At 41.5% G+C, this 19,319-nt stretch overlaps 1 protein-coding gene across 2 annotated transcripts in view; it reads right to left on the bottom strand.

Moving 5' to 3' along the window:
- The window catches only part of GALNT13 (polypeptide N-acetylgalactosaminyltransferase 13), a 300,662-nt gene that overhangs the window by 93,885 nt on the left and 187,458 nt on the right, over nucleotides 1–19,319 (bottom strand). For both annotated transcript variants that reach the window (XM_069732955.1, XM_069732956.1), the window contains exons 4-7: nucleotides 18,825–19,032; nucleotides 14,876–15,046; nucleotides 7,326–7,443; nucleotides 4,108–4,288 (exon numbers count right to left, since the gene is read on the bottom strand). In XM_069732955.1, the coding sequence (XP_069589056.1) occupies nucleotides 4,108–4,288; nucleotides 7,326–7,443; nucleotides 14,876–15,046; nucleotides 18,825–19,032 (678 nt within the window). The remainder of the gene's footprint in view (nucleotides 1–4,107; nucleotides 4,289–7,325; nucleotides 7,444–14,875; nucleotides 15,047–18,824; nucleotides 19,033–19,319) is intronic.

The following is a 19,319-nucleotide window of genomic DNA, read 5'->3' as shown; positions in this document are numbered from 1 at the left end:
AGGACCTGCGAATGACGTCGCGGCCTCTGATTGGTCGCGTGCCGGTCACATGGGCGGCACGCGACCAATCAGAAGCCGGGACGTCATTCACAGGTCCGAAAGGCGCGCTTTTTAAACAAAGAAGCCTCCCGGTTAGCAGCGTGAAGTCCAGGGGCTGCCGGAGAGGTTAGCATATCAATATTTTTTATTTTAATTCTTTATTTTAATAATAATAATAATAATCTTTATTTTTATATAGCGCTAACACATTCCGCAGCGCTTTACAGTTTGCACACATTATCATCACTGTCCCCGATTGGGCTCACAATCTAGAATTCCTATCAGTATGTCTTTGGTATGTGGGAGGAAACCGGAGTGCCCGGAGGAAACCCACGCAAACACGGAGAGAACATACAAACTCTTTGCAGATGTTGTCCTAGGTGGGATTAGAACCCAGGACCCCAGCGCTGCAAGGCTGTAGTGCTAACCACTGTGCCACCGTGCTGCCCGTATTTTACACATCCCTATGGATCCCAGGGCCTGAAGGAGAGTTTCCTCTCCTTCAGACCCTGGGAACCATGAGAATACCTTCCGATACTTGATGTCCCATTGACTTGTATTGGTATCGGATATCGGTATCGGCGATATCCGATATTTTTCGGGTATCGGCCGATACTATCCGATACCGATACTTTCAAGTATCGGACGGTATCGCTCAACACTAGTAAAGACAGATCCATTATAGCAAAGAAAATTGTATCTAGCTTTAGTTTAAGCTTGATTTCTTATAAAATGCTCATGAGAGGTTTGCACCATTTTGCACACTCAAATGCACCCTGAATTGCTCAGCGTGGTTATACATTAGGGAGAAAGTCTTGCCAAAGTTGTATTAGAATGTTCTTGCCCAAAGTTATAGTATGGATTTTCTTTACCCAGTGCTAAGTTTCCATTCTCTGTCTTGGCCCTGCTTTTAAACAATCTTCTCAAGACAGAAAGACCATTTCGACCCTCTCTGCACCCTCTTTTCCCCAGCACACATACTATAGCCATAACTCTGGCATATTTGCGAACAGTTATGATTTTGCTGAGAAAGTCCTGCCAAACAAACCTCAGAAGGGGTTTGACTTACTAAAATTAAAGGGTGTTCCTGGGGCGATTGTTTCAATATCCTAAATTTTGGATTACACATGTTTAAAAGTATTCTCTGGTAGTAATATATTTCTGTGTTTTCTGCATTATGTTCTAGTAGTGCTTCACTGCTATGACCCATTTCTGTATTGCAGATTTGTAAATTCATTTATTCAGATGGTTCATGCAGATCTCCAAAGTGCCGTTTAGAGATCACTCGCCCTTTTTGGCAAATTTTCAGGTATTTAAAGGGGATATGTCAGCATGATTTTTCAACTGAAACCAATGGTATGACCGTATAGGTCCTAGTACAACATTAAAAATTACACCTGTCTTGTAGAAATCCGATGTGCTAGCACTGAGAAATCAAGCTCTGAAGTTATATGTTAATTAGTCGGAAAGTGCATTGGGGAGTGTCAACATACAATGCACTTCCTGTCTAATTTGCATGTGCCTTCAAAGCTCGATTTCTCAGCACTGGTTCCTCGGATTACTACAAGACAGGTGTCATTTTTATTGTTGGAAAAGGATTTATATAGCTAGAACACTAGCTTGAATGAGAAAAATCATCCTTACAGACCCCTTTAAGTAGATTTGTAGAAAAAAATAATATTTTTGTTAACTCAATGTCTTTTCCAAGCTGAGGAACCTGTCGAGTATTTCAAGGGGAAGATGTTTAAGGAAACGCTGGCGATTTTCTTTTTCTGTAACATCTTTTGTATATTTTTTTAGGTTGTTTTCTAGGAATTTTTTTCAACGTTTTGTAACCGTTTTTAGCGTTTTCTCTTGGTTTTTATGAATATATGAGCAGCAAGTCTTTTTTAATTAAAAATTCTTATGTTCCTTTCTGTGAACGATTTTTGAGCGCTTTTTCAGGAGGATGTCGGAGCAGAATCCGCTTGAAAAAACCGTTGTGTGGACGGTACCATGGAGTACCTGGTAAATGCAGCAAATAATGGTCTATGAGAAATGTTTCTGAAAATTTCCACATGAAGGATTTTGTTTATGCATTAACACCCGGGGAAATCAGTTTCTGCTTGACTAAATGCTGAATTGTTCATGTAATTGTATTTAAATATTTCCCCGTTTCTTCACGCTAATTAATACTGTCTCTCCTGCAACCTTCTTCAGAAAGCTTCAACTCTCCTTAACCTGCAGTAATTAAAATGCAATTAAACTGAAATTTATGCAGAAGACCGCCACGAGGTAATGGAGAATTATTAGATTTCTGCTTTGCACTTGAATATAACTGTAGGGGACAGGCGAGAAAGTTTCTTCCATACCTTAAAAGTAATCAGGGGACCTATTAGTCATCACTTTATCAGCGAGATGTAAATACTTATCTCTCATTATGCCATCATCTCAGATTAGTCATTCATCCAAGGTCCTGAAGCTCCAACAAACTGCCCTCCTTACATAGCAACCCAAATCACTGCATATATCTACACCCAGAAACTTCCTTAAAGTAGCGAAAAATACTTTTTTATTGCAAATCTGCATACATTTTATCCCAAGGAGTCAAGAGAAGTAGGATCAATACCCTTACAATCATCCAAATATTTTCTGAAAAATTAGTCCCGACAATCAGTAAGTAATGGCAAATCCCAAGAAGGAAAACTCATTTGATTCAAAAATCCCATAGCAATGAGCTCCCTCTAGTGGTGGCAGCCGGTAACCAGAATTTTATTCTTAAATTCAATGGCCCCGATCTATCAAGACTGTCATTTTACACGCCAGTCTATATGAAAGGTATTAATGCCGTGAGTGCATGTGCCTCTTAAAGGGGTATTCTGATTTTAGAAAATCCTTGTCCCCTGGCTGCATCTTGCATTAAAAAAATCAAAATAAGCTTTATTCCCCTTCCCAGGGTCCAGCACTGAGTCTCCACCGCAGCTCCCATTATTTCTTTTTGTCCGCAGCACTGATGTCGAGTTGACAGTGCTGCAGCCAATCAGCAAGCTCACTTTCCGGGTATAGCCTGTAATGGTGAACTCACCAAATGTGGACCAGAATGTACTCCAGCACGATACTTTTGTGTGAAGATTAGGATTAACGTGTCACCTGCTCTTGACCACGTCTTCTCCTACTAAGCTCTGTCCACCTTTGAAAAAGTAGGCAGAGCTGGTTGGAGGTGGCGTAAAAAGGCCCAAAATTTGCACAATTTTTTTTATACAATGCAAGAGATATTTTAAAGTGCTTTATGCCACAAATCTGGTGCAAGCTGATGAATTGGGACCTATGACTGTTCCAGTGGTTTTCTCTATGTTCTAAATAGTTAAAATTGCAAAGAGCTTGTAAAACAAGCAAGTCGATAATCTACCTCTTATTATTCATCCTCTCCATTCTCGAGAAACAAGGACTTTTCAATGTTATCGTTTCCTACTTGTTGCCTATTTTACTGGCCACCACATTAGTCTATCAGTTGTAGCCGGTTTCCTGAGCAATTAGCGCAGCGCTTACAATCTCCTTGCTATAGAGCTAGTAAGTGCTGCTCTGTAGGATCACCGGATCCAGTCAGTGTTAGTGCCTCTCTTCTCTATAGATGCTGCAGAAGCAAAGCTGCAATCTGTCAATCATTGAGAAGCTCTCCACCTCGGGAAAGCCAGAAGGCGGGAAGCAGAGCGGAGGTGCGCACCTGAAGATAGAGGATGATGAGAATATACTTTTACCGGGAAGCAGAGGATTTTCGGGCACAACGAACCCAAGAGGTTTCATAGAAGATTTCATAGAAGGTCAGAGTTGGAAGGGACCTCCCGGGTCATCGTGTCCAACCCCCTGCTCAATGCAGGATTCACTGAACCATCTCAGACAGATCTCTGTCCAGCCTCTGTTTGAAGACTTCCATTGAAGGAGAACTCACCACCTCTCGTGTTGGCAGTTTCTGTATCTCTAGCCCCGGTGGTCCGAGCCAGGATGGAGGTATCACCATCTCAAGATTGGAATAAGCATTTAACTACTTTAGATTAGGTCATAAACAAACTGTAATGTCACCCCATTTACCTGGAGATATGATATAGAAGAAATCTTTGAAGTCGTCCATCCACACCTCTGCAAGTCTTCTGTTGTTTTTGTTGATCACATGACCCGTTCCACCAGGAAATGTATAGGGAGTCGCTTTCCGAAACACATGGCCGACATGAGAACAAGTGACAATTTCAAGCGATCCACCGCACTGCCAAATCTAAAGAGAAAAACATCGGGCAAAATATTTTTGGGTAACAATGAGGCAATATTACAATTTTATATTTCCTGCACATTGCTTAAGATTGTAACATCCCCATAGATGTAGCAATACGGGTGTACATTGTCTTTTCTTTAAAAAGAGCTTCCAACAATCTAAATCTTGCACCAATGCTATGTCCGCCCCTGCTGGTGCGCATGCTCAACCTCTGCTCCATTCATTGTATATGGAGCTTCCAGAAAAGCCAAGGACAGCGCTATTCTCCCCAGTCCCATAGACTATGATTAGAGCAAAGGTTGAGCATGCACGAATCCACTCCATTTAAGATGGATTACTGGTGCTCCCAGTGGTTGGACCCCCAAATTATGCCCAATTATATGACCCATAGAAAAGAGTCTAAGGTAAATCCTGTATTAGCTCCTACAATACACTGTTGTCTATTTACCTGCCAAAATTAAAAAAATATATATAAGCCTTGATGTAGATTTCAGCTTTCAGCAGAATCATTTATCGCTGGTGGAAGAATGAACTGATTTATGTGGAACACACAGCAACCATTATATTCATCATCAACATGGAGGATGCAGGAAAGAACTGACATGAACAACATGTACAAGTTTAAATAAAGTAAAAATTAACACCAGTGCTATTTGCTTTCCCTCAAGCATAACCCTGCAGCTGTTGCGTTGCTGAAAAGCCCCGCCCCCTAGGAGCGCTCCTAAATTTTATGGAATGCCCCCTATTTCTCAACTTAAGGCCACCTCTTTACACTCTAGTTTATGGAAATTAGAAACTGTTATTAAGTTGGTAAAAAGTTAGCAAAATTCTGAATTTATCTTCATCATGTATCGCAGATAAGTATATTTCTGACCATTACTGTAACAATAGGGGTCTGGACGGAGTAGTCACCACCGAGCCATGATTCCTATGGAGGATGAATGGTCTCCCTGCCACATAAGATGATAGGTGGGCCCTGTTATAGGCGTTACATTAGGGCCCAGGAGCGTCAGTCCTAGTTTTGCCGTCTTGGACGGTGCGTGCGGCACCTGGTTCGCGTAGACGTCTCAGTTCTCAGATCAGACGAGGTCGGGTGCATGCGCACTGACATTTCTGATGCAAGTGAAGTGCAATCAGCTGCTTACACGGATCCGATACTTAGACAGACGGGAAGGAGGGCGATATAATTGCGCATAATACAAATGTTCTATGAAACAAGATTAGAAAGCAACTCTTTAAATTAACACAACAAATCCCCAATTAACCTAACGCGTTCTCGCTGAATATTCATGAGGTGTTACTTGATGAATGGTAAACGGCAATTTCTTCTTCCGAGCTGCTTGTAAATGTTTTTCTTGTATACTAAGATTAATTAAGACTTCATAAGAAATCAGCAGAAATATAATCATAACACGGCAATGCCGGCAGTGATAATCCGGCTGTGACGCTCATGTGATGCAGTGAGGCCTCTGACGCCCTTCCGCACTCGGGGACGACGTGCGTCGTAATTTTGTGATGTTATATGGCGCACCGTAAGGTCTGAGGCTGGGACGGACATATCACTGGCCCAACCTGGGCAGCCGCACAGGGGCCCAAGATGTAAAGGGCGCACTTTCACCTCCAAAGCTATTGAGCTGGAAAGGGCCCATATACTGATCTTGCAAAGGGACCCTCTTCTGTCATGTTGGAAACCACTCACTGGAGTTAGGAGGCCAAAGAGAATGCACAGGGCGGGAGAAGGAAAAATAGGAGGCTGGGAGGACTGCGAGAGCGGTGGCACAGGTGAGCGGTAAGGTGACTGCTACCATAATGTTTTGCAACCATTTGCCTGGTTCTTTACAGTTGAGAAAAATGGCGGCTTGCTATGAAAATCCAGGTGATTGACAGGTCTATCCAATCTATGAACTTAGCAAGAGACTTGTCAATCATCTGAAGAGGGATAAGGGAAAAACCGGCCAAGGGGGCATCAGATTAGCCTTGTCTCACCCTATGGTCCCTGACCAGATCTTCTGTCATGTCTGGGAAATGTTGGAGCAGTTGAGGGAAAAAATCTATCTGGCCGCAATCATACAGCCAGGCTTTGACTCATGCCACTTGCAGTTTGGGCAGCGTGATTCGGCCGATGGGTTCCTTTTAACAAACCCAACACCGTGAGCCATATCTATAGAATGGGTCGGAGTCAACATAGTAGGTACAATGCTTTAGGCTTTCATATCCGGCCTTGGTAACTACATTGACTTATCGGTGCATTTTTGACAATTTGATCGACACCCGAAATCACATTTGATGGAATGGGGAAAAACCCAATTTACGTAAGTAATATGTAGCAGAGCAGAGATAATTAATGCAGGTCACTTAAGTGTGGCAAACAACTTATCAGAACAATTTAAAGGGGTATTCCCAAAATTGACGTTCATCTCCTATCCATGGGGGTCAGACCACGACCCATCCCGAGATAGGGGCTCTGGATGTTCGAGAGTGGGGCACTGTAGAAATGGAGTGGAGCAGAGGTGCACAACATTCGTCCTCAGCTCCAATCATTGAAAGCTGGAGAAAGCAGAGTACGGCGCTTGGCGTTCTCCATCCATCGCCTAGACCAGTGTTGCCCAACTCCGGTCCTCAAGAGCCACCAACAGGTCATGTTTTGAGGATTTCCTTAGCATTTCACAGGTGATGGAATTCTTGGCTGTGCAGGTGATGCAATTATCACCTGGGCCATACTAAGGAAATCCTGAAAACATGACCTGTTGGTGGCTCTGGAGGACCGGAGTTGGGGAACACTGGTCTAGACAATGAAGGGAGTGAAGGTTGACCATGTGCATCCTCGCGATATTCAAGTAGATCTCCGCTCTCAGGCATCCAGATCCCCATTCTCCTATAGATAGGGGGGGTAACTTTCCAATTTGGATATACCCCTTTTATTTATTTATAAACTCTGTGTTATTACCATTCACAAAATAAAACTGATCATAATTTCAGAATTTCTACCTTTCTTTCTATAGACAACCAGATCGGAATCTATAAGGAAACACAAACTTACTCTGAAAGACATTTCCAGATTTTCTCCGCCCCATATGTCCATTCCTGAGTCATAGCTCCCTAGTTCTTCAAAGTAGTTTTTGTCAATGGAGAACAAGCCCCCGGCCATTGTAGGCGTCCTGGAGAAAATAGAATATTTAAGAACCTGTCCCTAAAGCATTACGGGCTTGTCTTGTTCACACTTTGAGATTTTGTAGCATTTTTGCCGTGGATAAAAAAAATGCAGCGTTTTACAGTACTGGCAAAGTGATTGAGAATTCTTAAAACTCATGCACACTTTGCTTTTTTTTTCTTTGCAGATTTCAACCATCAAAGCATTTTTGTAAATCTGCTGTCAATTCTTTCAGTGCTTTTGCAGCATTTTTCACTCATTCCAATGAATGGGGGGGGAAAAAATACTTAAAAAATGGCAAAGAGGCGTGTATCATATGTAGCGCTTTTCCTGACAGCAGAAAAATAGATGATGATAATAATAATAATAATAATAAAAAATATATATAGTAATAATATTTTAATAAAATCATAAAGAAAAGTGAAAAGTTCGGAGCCTTCTTTTTCCGTTCCAGCAGAGGGCGCTAGTGTTGAACACATCAGGCTGATTCTTTGCGCCGCCGTCGCCATCACTCCAGTATTTTTACTTCTTAGATAAAACAACATAGAAAAATAACTTCTCAGATTCAGTGAAATATGACGCCCATTCAGGTGCGATGTATTCTTGACATGTAAAGATAAATCACTCACACGTTTTAGAAAAAAAGATCCTGTTATTATTATTATTATTATTATTATTTATTTATATAACACCATTGATTCCATGTTATCTTTGTATTTGCAAAAATACTATTTTCCGAAATGTTGCATTATAGAAAAATACTAAAATGAAACCCTTATATGATAATTCTATTTTTCAGACTTGTTTAACTTTCCTTCTTTTTCCACCAGACTTTAAAATAATAGATTTAAACACGCAATATTTTTTTTTTTTTCAGGACCTTGGCTGACCTAGAGAAGAATCTACAGTATGTGACATTCATATAGATTCATAGAATATGCTGTAAATGTTTGGTTGAGATCCAGTCTCTTGGACCACCAAAACTTCTATATTTGCCTATGAGAGTAAATGTAATCCGTCAGCAGCTTTCTGCTATGTAATCAGAGAGCAGCATGATGTAGGGACAGACACCCTGATTCCAGCGATGTGTCAGTTACTGGGCTGCTGGCTGTAGTTTTGATAGAATCCCTGCGTTCTCTGCTGTAGTTGTAGCGGTGCTCAAATGCTGAGCTGTGTATAACCCCGTCCATACCATTGATTGACAGCTTGTACGTTGTCAGCAAGCTGCAAATCAGTGGTGGTGGCAGAGTTACACAGATTAGCCGGCAGGGAGACTCAATCTTCGTTCTCTGCCACTTGGCCGCTATGGAGCCCCTGAGCAGTAGGGAGGCCCGTTGTCAGCACCAGATCCCAGCCCCTCATCTCAAGGTCAACTGTTGGCTATATGCCGATACAATTGAATGCATTGATGAGAGTGGGAGCATCAGGCTCCCTCTCCCATTATCCCCTGACGTCCCTGACGCAGACACTGACAGCAGGCGCGATGATGACATTACTCGGTGCCTGCTGTCCAGAGATGTGCGGACGCTCGGAGCAGCGGGGGAGCCAGGAGGAGTGGAGAGTATTGTATTTATTTTTATGGGGGTGCATTATACTACTGTATATAGAATCTGCCTATGGGGAGTGCATTATACTATATAAAGTATACCTACGGGAGTGTATAATACAACTGTATATAGAGTCTGCCTATGGGAGGTGCATGATAATATAGAGCCTGGTTATGTGGGGGGCATTATACTACTGTATATAGAATCTGCCTATGGGGAGTGCATTATACTATATAAAGTATACCTACGGGAGTGTATAATACAACTGTATATAGAGTCTGCCTATGGGAGGTGCATGATAATATAGAGCCTGGTTATGTGGGGGGCATTATACTACTGTATATAGAATCTGCCTATGGGGAGTGCATTATACTATATAAAGTATACCTACGGGAGTGTATAATACAACTGTATATAGAGTCTGCCTATGGGAGGTGCATGATAATATAGAGCCTGGTTATGTGGGGGGCATTATACTACTGTATATAGAATCTGCCTATGGGGAGTGCATTATACTATATAAAGTATACCTACAGGAGTGTATAATACAACTGTATATCTGCCTATGGGAATGCATTATACTACTGTTTATTGAGTCTGCCTATGGGGAGTGCATTATAATATAGAGCCTGAGTATGGGGGGTGCATTATCCTACTGTATATAGAATCTGCCTATGGGGAGTGCATTATACTATATAAAGTATACCTACAGGAGTGTATAATACAACTGTATATCTGCCTATGGGAATGCATTATACTACTGTTTATTGAGTCTGCCTATGGGGGGTGCATTATACTAGAGAGTATGCCTATGTGGGTGCATTATACTATATGGAGTCTGCCTGTGAGGGTGCATTATAACATATAGAGTCTCCTCCCTGCAGGCCCCGGATCCAAAATGGCCGCGGGGCTACTTCCGGGTCCTGCAGGGAGGTGGCTTACCAAGTGCCTGCTCAGAGCAGGCGCTGGTAAGCCAGGAGCAGGGCACGTCAGATCGCTGATCTGACACAGTGCTCTGCAAAGTGTCAGATCAGTGATCTGTCACTATACAGTGATGTCCCCCCTGGGACAAAGCAAAAAGTAAAAAAAAAAAATTTTTTTAGATGTGTAAAAAAAAAATCCTAAATAAAGAAAAAAAAAAATATTGCTCCCATAAATACATTTCCTTATCTAAATAAAAAAAACAATAAAAGTACACATATTTAGTATCGCCACGTCCGTAAAGACCCGACATAAAACTGTCCCACTAGTTAACCCCTTCAATGAACACCGTAAAAAAAAAAAAATGAGGCAAAATACGCTTTATTATCATACCGCCAAACAAAAAGTGGAATAACACGCAATCAAAAAGACAGATATAAATAACCATGGTACCGCTGAAAACGTCATCTTGTCCCGCAAAAAAAAAGCCGCCATACAGCATCAGCAAAAAAATAAAAAAGTTATAGTCCTGAGAATAAAGCGATGCCAAAATAATTATTTTTTCTATTAAATAGTTTTTATTGTATAAAAGAGCCAAAAAATAAAAAAAATGATGTAAATGAGGTATCGCTGTAATTGTACTGACCCAAAGAATAAAACTGCTTTATCCATTTTACCAAAAGTGGAACGGTATAATTGCCTCCCCCAAAAGAAATTCATGAATAGCTGGTTTTTGGTCATTCTGCCTCACAAAAATCAGAATAAAAAGCTATCCAAAAATGTCACATGCCCGAAAATGTTACCAATAAAAACGTCAACTCGTCCCGCAAAAAAACAAGACCTCACATGACTCTGTGGACCAAAATATGGAAAAATTATAGGTCTCACAATGTGGTAACGCAAAAAATATTTTTTGTAATGAAAAGCGTCTTTTAGTCTGTGACAGCTGCCAATCATAAAAATCTGCTAAAAACCCGCTATAGAAGTAAATCAAAACCCTCTTCATCACCCCCTTAGTTAGGGAAACATAAAAAAATTGTAAAAATGTATTTATTTCCATTTTCCCATTAGGGTTAAGGTTAGGGCTAGGGTTAGGGTTAGGGTTAGGGCTAGGGTTAGGGCTAGGGTTAGGGCTAGGGTTAGGGCTAGGGCTAGGGTTAGGGTTGGGGCTAGAGTTAGGGCTAGGATTAGGGCTAGGGTTGGGGCTAGGGTTGGGGTTAGGGTTGGGGCTAGGGTTAGGGTTGGGGCTAGGGTTAGGGCTAGGGTGAGGGCTACAGTTAGGTTTGGGGCTAAAGTTAGGGTTAGGGTTGGAGCTAAAGTTAGGGTTGGGACTAAAGTTAGGGTTAGGGTTTGGATTACATTTACGGTTGGGATTAGGGTTTGGATTAGAGTTAGGGGTGTGTCAGGGTTAGGGGTGTGGTTAGGGTTATGGTTGGGAATAGGGTTAGGGGTGTGTTTGGATTAGGGTTTCAGTTATAAATGGGGGGTTTCCACTGTTTGGGCACATCAGGGGCTCTCCAAACGCGACATGGCGTCCGATCTCAATTCCAGCCAATTCTGCGTTGAAAAAGTAAAACAGTGCTCCTTCCCTTCCGAGCTCTTCCATGCGCCCAAACAGGGGTTTACCCCAACATATGGGGTATCAGCGTACTCATGACAAATTGGACAACAACAATTGGTGTCCAATATCTCTTGTTACCCTTGGGAAAATAAAAATTTGGGGGGCTAAAAAAACATTTTTGTGGGAAAATAATAAATTTTTATATAGACAACTCTGCGTTATAAACTGCAGTGAAACACTTGGGGTTCAAAGTTCTCACAACACATCTAGATAAGTTCCTTGGGGGGTCTAGTTTCCAAAATGGTGTCACTTGTGGGGGGGTTCTACTGTTTAGGTGCATCAGGGGCTCTGCAAATGCAACGTGACGCCTGCAGACCAATCCATCTTAGTCTGCATTCCAAATGGCGCTCCTTCCCTTCCGGGCTCTGCCATGCGCCCAAACGGTGGTTCCCCCCATATGGGGTATCAGTGTACTCAGGACAAATTGGACAACAACTTTTGGGGTCCAATTTCTCCTGTTACCCTTGGAAAAATGCAAAACTGGGGGCTAAAAAATAATTTTTGTGGAAAAAAATGATTTTTAATTTTCACGGCTCTACGTTATAAACTGTAGTGAAACACTTGGGAGTTCAAAGTTCTCACAACACATCTAGATAAGTTCCTTAGGGGGTGTGCTTTCCAAAATGGTGTCACTTGGGGGGGTTTCAATGTTTAGGCACATAAGGGGCTCTCCAAACGCAACATGGCTTCCCATCTCAATTCCAGTCATTTTTGCATTGAAAAGTCAAACGCCGCTCGTTCCCTTCCGAGCCCTCCCATGCGCCCAAACAGTGGTTTACCCCCACATGTGGTGTATCGGCATACTCAGAACAAATGGCACAACAACTTTTGGGGTCCAATTTCTTCTCTTACCCTTGGGAAAATAAAAAAAAAGGGCCAAAAAGATCATATATGTGAAAAAATATGATTTTTTATTTTAACGGCTCTGCATTATAAACTTCTGTGAAGCACTTGGTGGGTCAAAGTGCTCACCACACATCTAGATAAGTTCCTTAGGGGGCCTGCTTTCCAAAATGGTGTCACTTGTGGGGGGTTTCAATGTTTAGGCACATCTGGGGCTCTCCAAACGCAACATGGCGTCCCATCTCAATTCCAGTCAATTTTGCATTGAAAAGTCAAACGGCGCTCCTTCCCTGAAGTAAATTTTTTTGTGAAAAAAAGTTAAATGTTCATTTTTATTTAATTCCAAAAATTCCTGTAAAACACCTGAAGGGTAAATAAATTTCTTGAATGTGGTTTTGAGCACCTTGAGGGGTGCAGTTTTTAGAATGGTGTCACACTTGGTTATTTTCTATCATATAGACCCCTCAAAATGACTTCAAATGTGATGCGGTCCCTAAAAAATATTGGTGTTGTTGTAAAAATGAGAAATTGCTGGTCAACTTTTAAACCTTATAACTCCTTAACAGAAAAAAAAATTGGTTCAAAAAATTGTGCTGATGTAAAGTAGACATGTGGGAAATGTTACTTATTACTGTATTTTCTGGCGTATAAGACTACTTTTTAACCCCTGAAAATCTTCTCAAAAGTCGGGTATCGTCTTATACGCCAGGTGTCGTCTTATAGGGCAGGTGCGGAGTAATCTGCGGTCGACGCATATTGTGGGGGGAGCGACCCCAATGACGAGGTGAGGGGGCACCTCACCAGGAAGGTGTAAGTGAAGCAGAGGCAGAGAAGGAGATAATAGGATACAAGGGTGAGCCAGATGAGTGAAAGAGGAGTGTTTTTCTAGGCACAGCACCGCTTTCTCTCTTTTTTGCATAACCCTGGCATCCCAGACGCTGACAGTTTGCTTCACTTACACCTTCCTGGTGAGGCGCTCCCTCACCTCGTCATCGGGCCCACTCCCCCCACTATATACGTCGACCGCAAATTGCTTCGCACCCACCCTATAAGACGACACCCGGCATATAAGACAACCCCCGACTTTTGAGAAGATTTTATATTTTAACTGGAAAAGTTGGGGGTCGTCTTATATGCCGGAAAATATGGGTAAGTATTTTGTGTGACATATCTCTGTGATTTAAGGGCATAAAAATTCAAAGTTTGAAAATTGCAAAATTTTCAACATTTTTGCCAAATTTCCGTTTTTTTCACAACTAAACGCACATTATATAGAAGAAATGTTACCACTATCATGAAGTACAATATGTCACGAGAAAACAGTGTCAGAATCGCCAAGATCCGTTGAAGCGTTTCAGAGTTATAACCTCATAAAGGGACAGTGGTCAGAATTGTAAAAATTGGCCCGGTCATTAACGTGCAAACCACCCTTGGGGGTAAAGGGGTTAAATGTGAAGTGGGCACTTATTGTTATAGGGGAACTTGGGTTACTTTGACTGTCAAAGGGGCAATATTACTTTCTAGGGGCACAATGTGGGCATTGTTTTCTAGGGCACTTACACCCGGCATTACTATAATCTAGAGGGTTGTTTTACCATCTAGAGGCACACAGTTCCACACAGCAGGTGCAGTAATAGGGACAGAAACGGCAGCAGCGGCTCAGTATTTGGGGTATCAGCAGGATGAGGAGTTTGTGCAGGTTGGGAATAGATGGTGATGGCTGAAAATATGAGAAGTGAAACGTGTCTTTGTTGTGTTCTCTGCAGCTGAGTTGTGGCTGGAAGAAGTTGTCTTGTCGGTCTGGGCCATATGGAAAAGATGAGAAAAGTGATGACTCCATCAGAGAACATCAGCGGTAAGGCATTATCTGTAACTGTGCTGTGATCTCTTATATGTTCTGTAGGATTGGTATCTACCACTGACCATATGGCGGTAATATCCATGTTGGTCATTATATAGAGAATATCTTCAGTAATGGCGCGGTCATCTGCTGAGGTTCTCCTCCACTATTAGGGTGCGTCACCCAGTTGTAATCAAGGTTACCTGGCTAGGGGCACACTCAGAAGTTTGCCCTCCCCGAACCAAAACCCCTATCTACGCCTCTGGGTAAAATGAATGGTGTCGTTCAAAACCACATCTCGTCCTACAAAAAAATACAAGCCTTCATATAGCTATGTTGATTGAAAAATTAAGCAGTTATGGCTCTTGGTAGAAGCAGAGGAAAAAAACAAAAGTGCAAAATGAAAAATTGTCTGCCTCCTTAAGGGGTTAAAAGGGCGATCTATTATTTATAGGGAGGGTGTAGTATTTTCTGTAGCGGAGAACATTATTTTGGCGCAGGACGTGTGAAGACTCATTAGAACGTCGCTCGCCGTCTTTCTGCTTTTGTTGCTTTGCTTCCTTGAATTGATTGTTTACAGCCTGTTTTTTTTTTCTATTTGTATTGACTCCTCTGTAAATATATGTGTGCGGCCGGCCATGCATCTAACAAAGTATCCGCCATTTACCTTACTGGTAATGTTCGGTCTCCTTTCCTCCTGTCCATTTCTCTCTGGGGAACAGGATACCAGCGAAAATTCAATTTCCAATTAAATCCACCGTAAGTCATGTCTGAACCGGCCATGTACTCAAATGTGTCATCGCTTATTACATCGATTATTGGACAAACCACCGTTTTCCTGGAGACGAAAATATGATACAGAACAAAACAAATCTCAACTTCCTGCCCATGCCGACATTACCGCGGGGCCCGACGAGCCGTAAGCTTGTAAATAATAGTAATTATCTACGGATTATTCATGGCTTTCAGTCATATTATCCATTACTTTTATTTATACCATTTGTATTCATTTCCGCCCCGCTGACTGTGATAATTTAACCCTTAGTAAGCATAATCTAACATGCGCAATATGTGGCAAACAAATATAGCTTAAAGCTTTCCCCCAATGGTACAAAATAAAATTTATGGGCACCAATGCAACATTTCCAACAGGTCCTCCACGGGTGTCTAATAGTATTGGTCTGGATCATATAGGTGCTTCACATAAAATTAGAATATCATCAAAAAGTAAATTTATTTCAGTTCTTCAATACAAAACGTCAAACTCATATATTATATAGAGCAGTGTTCCCCAACTCCAGTCCTCAAGAGCCACCAACAGGTCATGTTTTCAGGATTTCATTAGTATTGCCCAGGTGATGGAATTATTACCTGTGCAGGTACTAAAATTATTCAACTGGGTCTACTAAGGAAATCCTGAAAACATGAACTGTTGGTAGCTCTTGAGGACTGGAGTTGGGGAACACTGATATTAAGTCATTACAAGCAGAGTGATCTATTTCACGTGTTTATTTCTGTTAATGTTGATGATTATGGCTTACAGCCAATGAAAACCCAAAAGTCATTATCTCAGTAAATTACAATACTTTATAACGCCAGCTTGAAAAATGATTTTAAAATCCGAAATGTTGGCCTACTGAAATGTATGTTCAGTAAATGCACTCAATACTTGGTCGGAGTTCCTTTTGCATCAATTACTGCATCAATGCGGCGTGGCATGGAGGTGATCAGCCTGTGGCACTGCTGAGGGGTTATGGAAGCCCAGGTTGCTTTGATAGCAGCCTTCAGCTCGTCTGCATTGTTTGGTCTGGTGTCTCATCTTCCTCTTGACAATATCCTATAGATTCTCTATTGGGTTAAGGTCAGGCGAGTTTGCTGCCAATCAAGCCCAGTGATACTGTTGTTTTTACACCAGGTATTGGTACTTTTGGCAGTGTGGACAGGGGACAAGTCCTGCTGGAGAATGACATTTCCATCTCCAAAAAGCTTGTCGGCAGAGGGAAGCATGAAGTGCTCTAACATTTCCTGGTAGACGGCTACGCTGACTTTGATCTTGATAAAACCCAGTGGACCTACACCAGCAAATTACATGGTTCCCCAAACCATCACTGACTGTGGGGACTTCACACTACACCTCCAGCAGCTTGGATTGTGGCCTCTCCACTCTTCCTCCAGACTCTGGGACCTTTATTCCCAAATGAAATGCAAAATGTACTTTCATCTGAAAACAACACCTTGGACCACAGAGCAACAGTCCAGTTCTTTTTCTCATTGGCCCAGGTAAGACGCTTCTGGTGTTGTCTATTGTAAGCCATAATCATCAACATTAACAGAAAAAAAAACACGTGAAATACATCACTCTGTTTTAATGATATTCTAATTTTGTAAGAAGCACCTGTAGTTTAGGGCGCGCGGTGGGTAGTCCTTTTACCACTAACCCTTGTATTTACTAACCAGGATGTTACGTGGAGATGTCACATTTTTCCTATATTTATGTATAATTTTTCTTCAATATTTTTTACACTATAAAATTATACCGTTCAGATAAGCGGCTTTCCAAGAAATTGACTATATTATATCTGTTTTATGGAAATTAGCCTGTAAGCTTCACTAAAGCAAGGACGAATATGAATGAATACATTGTACAGAGCTGTGGGACGAGTCAATGCCATTAACAAAAACATGGTGATAAATGTTTTTCACCGGAGAGAATGATATGACTTTTTATGACATCTGTATTGTAATCTATCATTCGCGCAAATTATTCGTCTTTACCAGTAAAGTGTATTTAAATGGATGTTTCAGAGGCAATTTTCATGTATCGCCATTGACTGAGTCAACTATAAAAACTGCGACTTTTTCACGGACGTGTTTTATCTGTGTTTTTTCGTACCTATGTTAGTCTATGGAGCTGCTCAGACCGAGCCATATGCACAAAATCACAGGTACATGTCTGATTTTGATCCGAGTCTTAGATCAAAATGTGAAAAAATTGGACAAGACTCAAATGTTTTTTAGTAAATTATATGTGCAGTGTGGCTTTATACTATCAAATAATAGCAGATAGGACCCTGGCGGACCTATCTAGGATTGCACCAAATCAATCTTCCTACAGAGCGTTCATCCATCAAGTCACCATGACTCAAAATAATAAGAATAATAAATAATGTGCAGTATAAAGTGATATGAAACATTTCTGCAATCACTTTTTTTGCAACGGTTTGTCCTGTGCGGCTTGAATGTCTCACAACACACTGCAAGCTGCTCAGTTCTGTTCATTCTCAATGTGAGCAGCTTCCTTTCGTTTTAAGTCTCCAGCTCATTACTTTCCTATTCTTAATTTCTTAATCTTAATTCAAATCTCATTAAATAGAATAAAAACAAATTGGGTTTAAGTTTAGAAAGGGAGAAAGTAATCAAGCAGCTTGCTATGTATCATAATTAGTGTTGAGCATTCCGATACCACAAGTATCGGGTATTGGCCGATATTTGCGGTATCGGAATTCCGATACAGAGTTCCGATACTTTCAGTATATCGGATACCGGAATCGGAAGTTCCCATAATTCAAACAGCCAGAATTCAGCCAATGAGGAATGATTATAAGTGTGGGCACATCCTGTTCTGCATGGTAGGCATGTAACTACTGGCATGGCTGTGATGTCATGATGCCCTATAAAAGTCGCTGCCGCCATGTTGGGCTCACTCTGCTGTGAATTCAGTTAGGGACAGGACTCTGTGTTCTGACTGAGGGCCAGTTTAGAGATAGTGATTTGCTTCATTGTGCTTTATCCAGGCTAATTTAGCAACCGCTGTGTGAGAACCTTGTTTTTGCCTTGCAGCGCTGTTCACAGGTGTCTGCAAGGTCTGTGTGAGAGCAGCTCACTCTGTAGTCTGGTCTGCAGCCACCGCTGGTTGTAGTCAGCTCAGGGTGCATCACTGCCTCATACCGTTCCATTGTCCGTTTTTCAATTAGTGCAGCCTGCTGCACATTTGTTCAAATGTATCCTATTAGTGGCTTCCCATCCGTATACAGCTAGATTGTGGGAAAACACTATATAGGAGTACATAGAGGAGCTCTTTTTGGCCTTGCAGCGCCGCTCACGGCTGTCTGCACAGTCTGTGTGTGATTGCAGCTCACTCTGTAGTCTGTTCTGCAAAAAAAAAAAAAAATTAATTCCTGCTATTCCATTTGATTGGGCTAAACCTCTATGCCTTTAGTGTCTCCTCCACCTCCCCCAATACATCCTACATTATTCTTAGTGGTTTTCCTTCATGTAGAATTAACCTACAAGGAAAGAAAGGGTTTATTTTAATTCCGATATTTTTGTCCCATTGACTTGCATTGGTATCGGGGATATCCGATATTTTTTGAATATCGGCTGATACAATGCGATACCGATACTTATGGATATCGGAAGGTATCGCTCAACACTAATCATAATACATGCAAGCGGCAGGAGATAAATACTTACAACTTTTTAATAACAGGATAAAGTGTTGCAATACATATTTCCTATTACATAATAAATGGATAAACTGATAAATAATGTATGCAGGTGTATAGTTAGAAAAGGTGTATAGGTTTGAGTAGACAAAATAAAGGTATCTTACTGACCTGTCTTCTTTTATTCTCGCTAGTAGAGGCTCCAACCATCCAACTGTGCATTCGCAATGAGCATCGAGGAAAGTTATCACTTGACCCCTTGAAATATTCGCTCCTCTAAGACGAGCCCGTATCAGTCCCGACCTCTGTTCCATCCGCAAAATTTTGACTGGAACTTCCAGCTGTTTGACGTAATTTTCCAATGGATTCTTCAGAAAATCTATGGGAATAAAAAGAAAAAAGTAAAGCAAAATGAGGAAAAATCAAACATGGCAACATGTTTCATGTCACAAGCGATTTCTGTAGTACCCGGTGGAACCCAATTTAGTTTATTCCATGGAGACCTCATGATTAACCTTACAGGGAATCTTTCACCACATTTGAACTACTAATATGAGTATACAAAAATATGTATCAGATGCATTGCTGTGGAAAAATCATCTTTTATCGTTTTATGGAAATGGCCTCTTCCGGGTTATGGGGCAGACGCTGACCGGAAGATAATGC

The sequence above is a fragment of the Ranitomeya imitator genome, chromosome 7 (assembly GCF_032444005.1).
Source record: "Ranitomeya imitator isolate aRanImi1 chromosome 7, aRanImi1.pri, whole genome shotgun sequence".
NCBI classification, from domain to species: domain Eukaryota; kingdom Metazoa; phylum Chordata; class Amphibia; order Anura; family Dendrobatidae; genus Ranitomeya; species Ranitomeya imitator.
The sequence above is the reverse complement of the archived record's forward strand: the minus strand, read 5'-3'. Positions and strand labels throughout refer to the sequence as shown.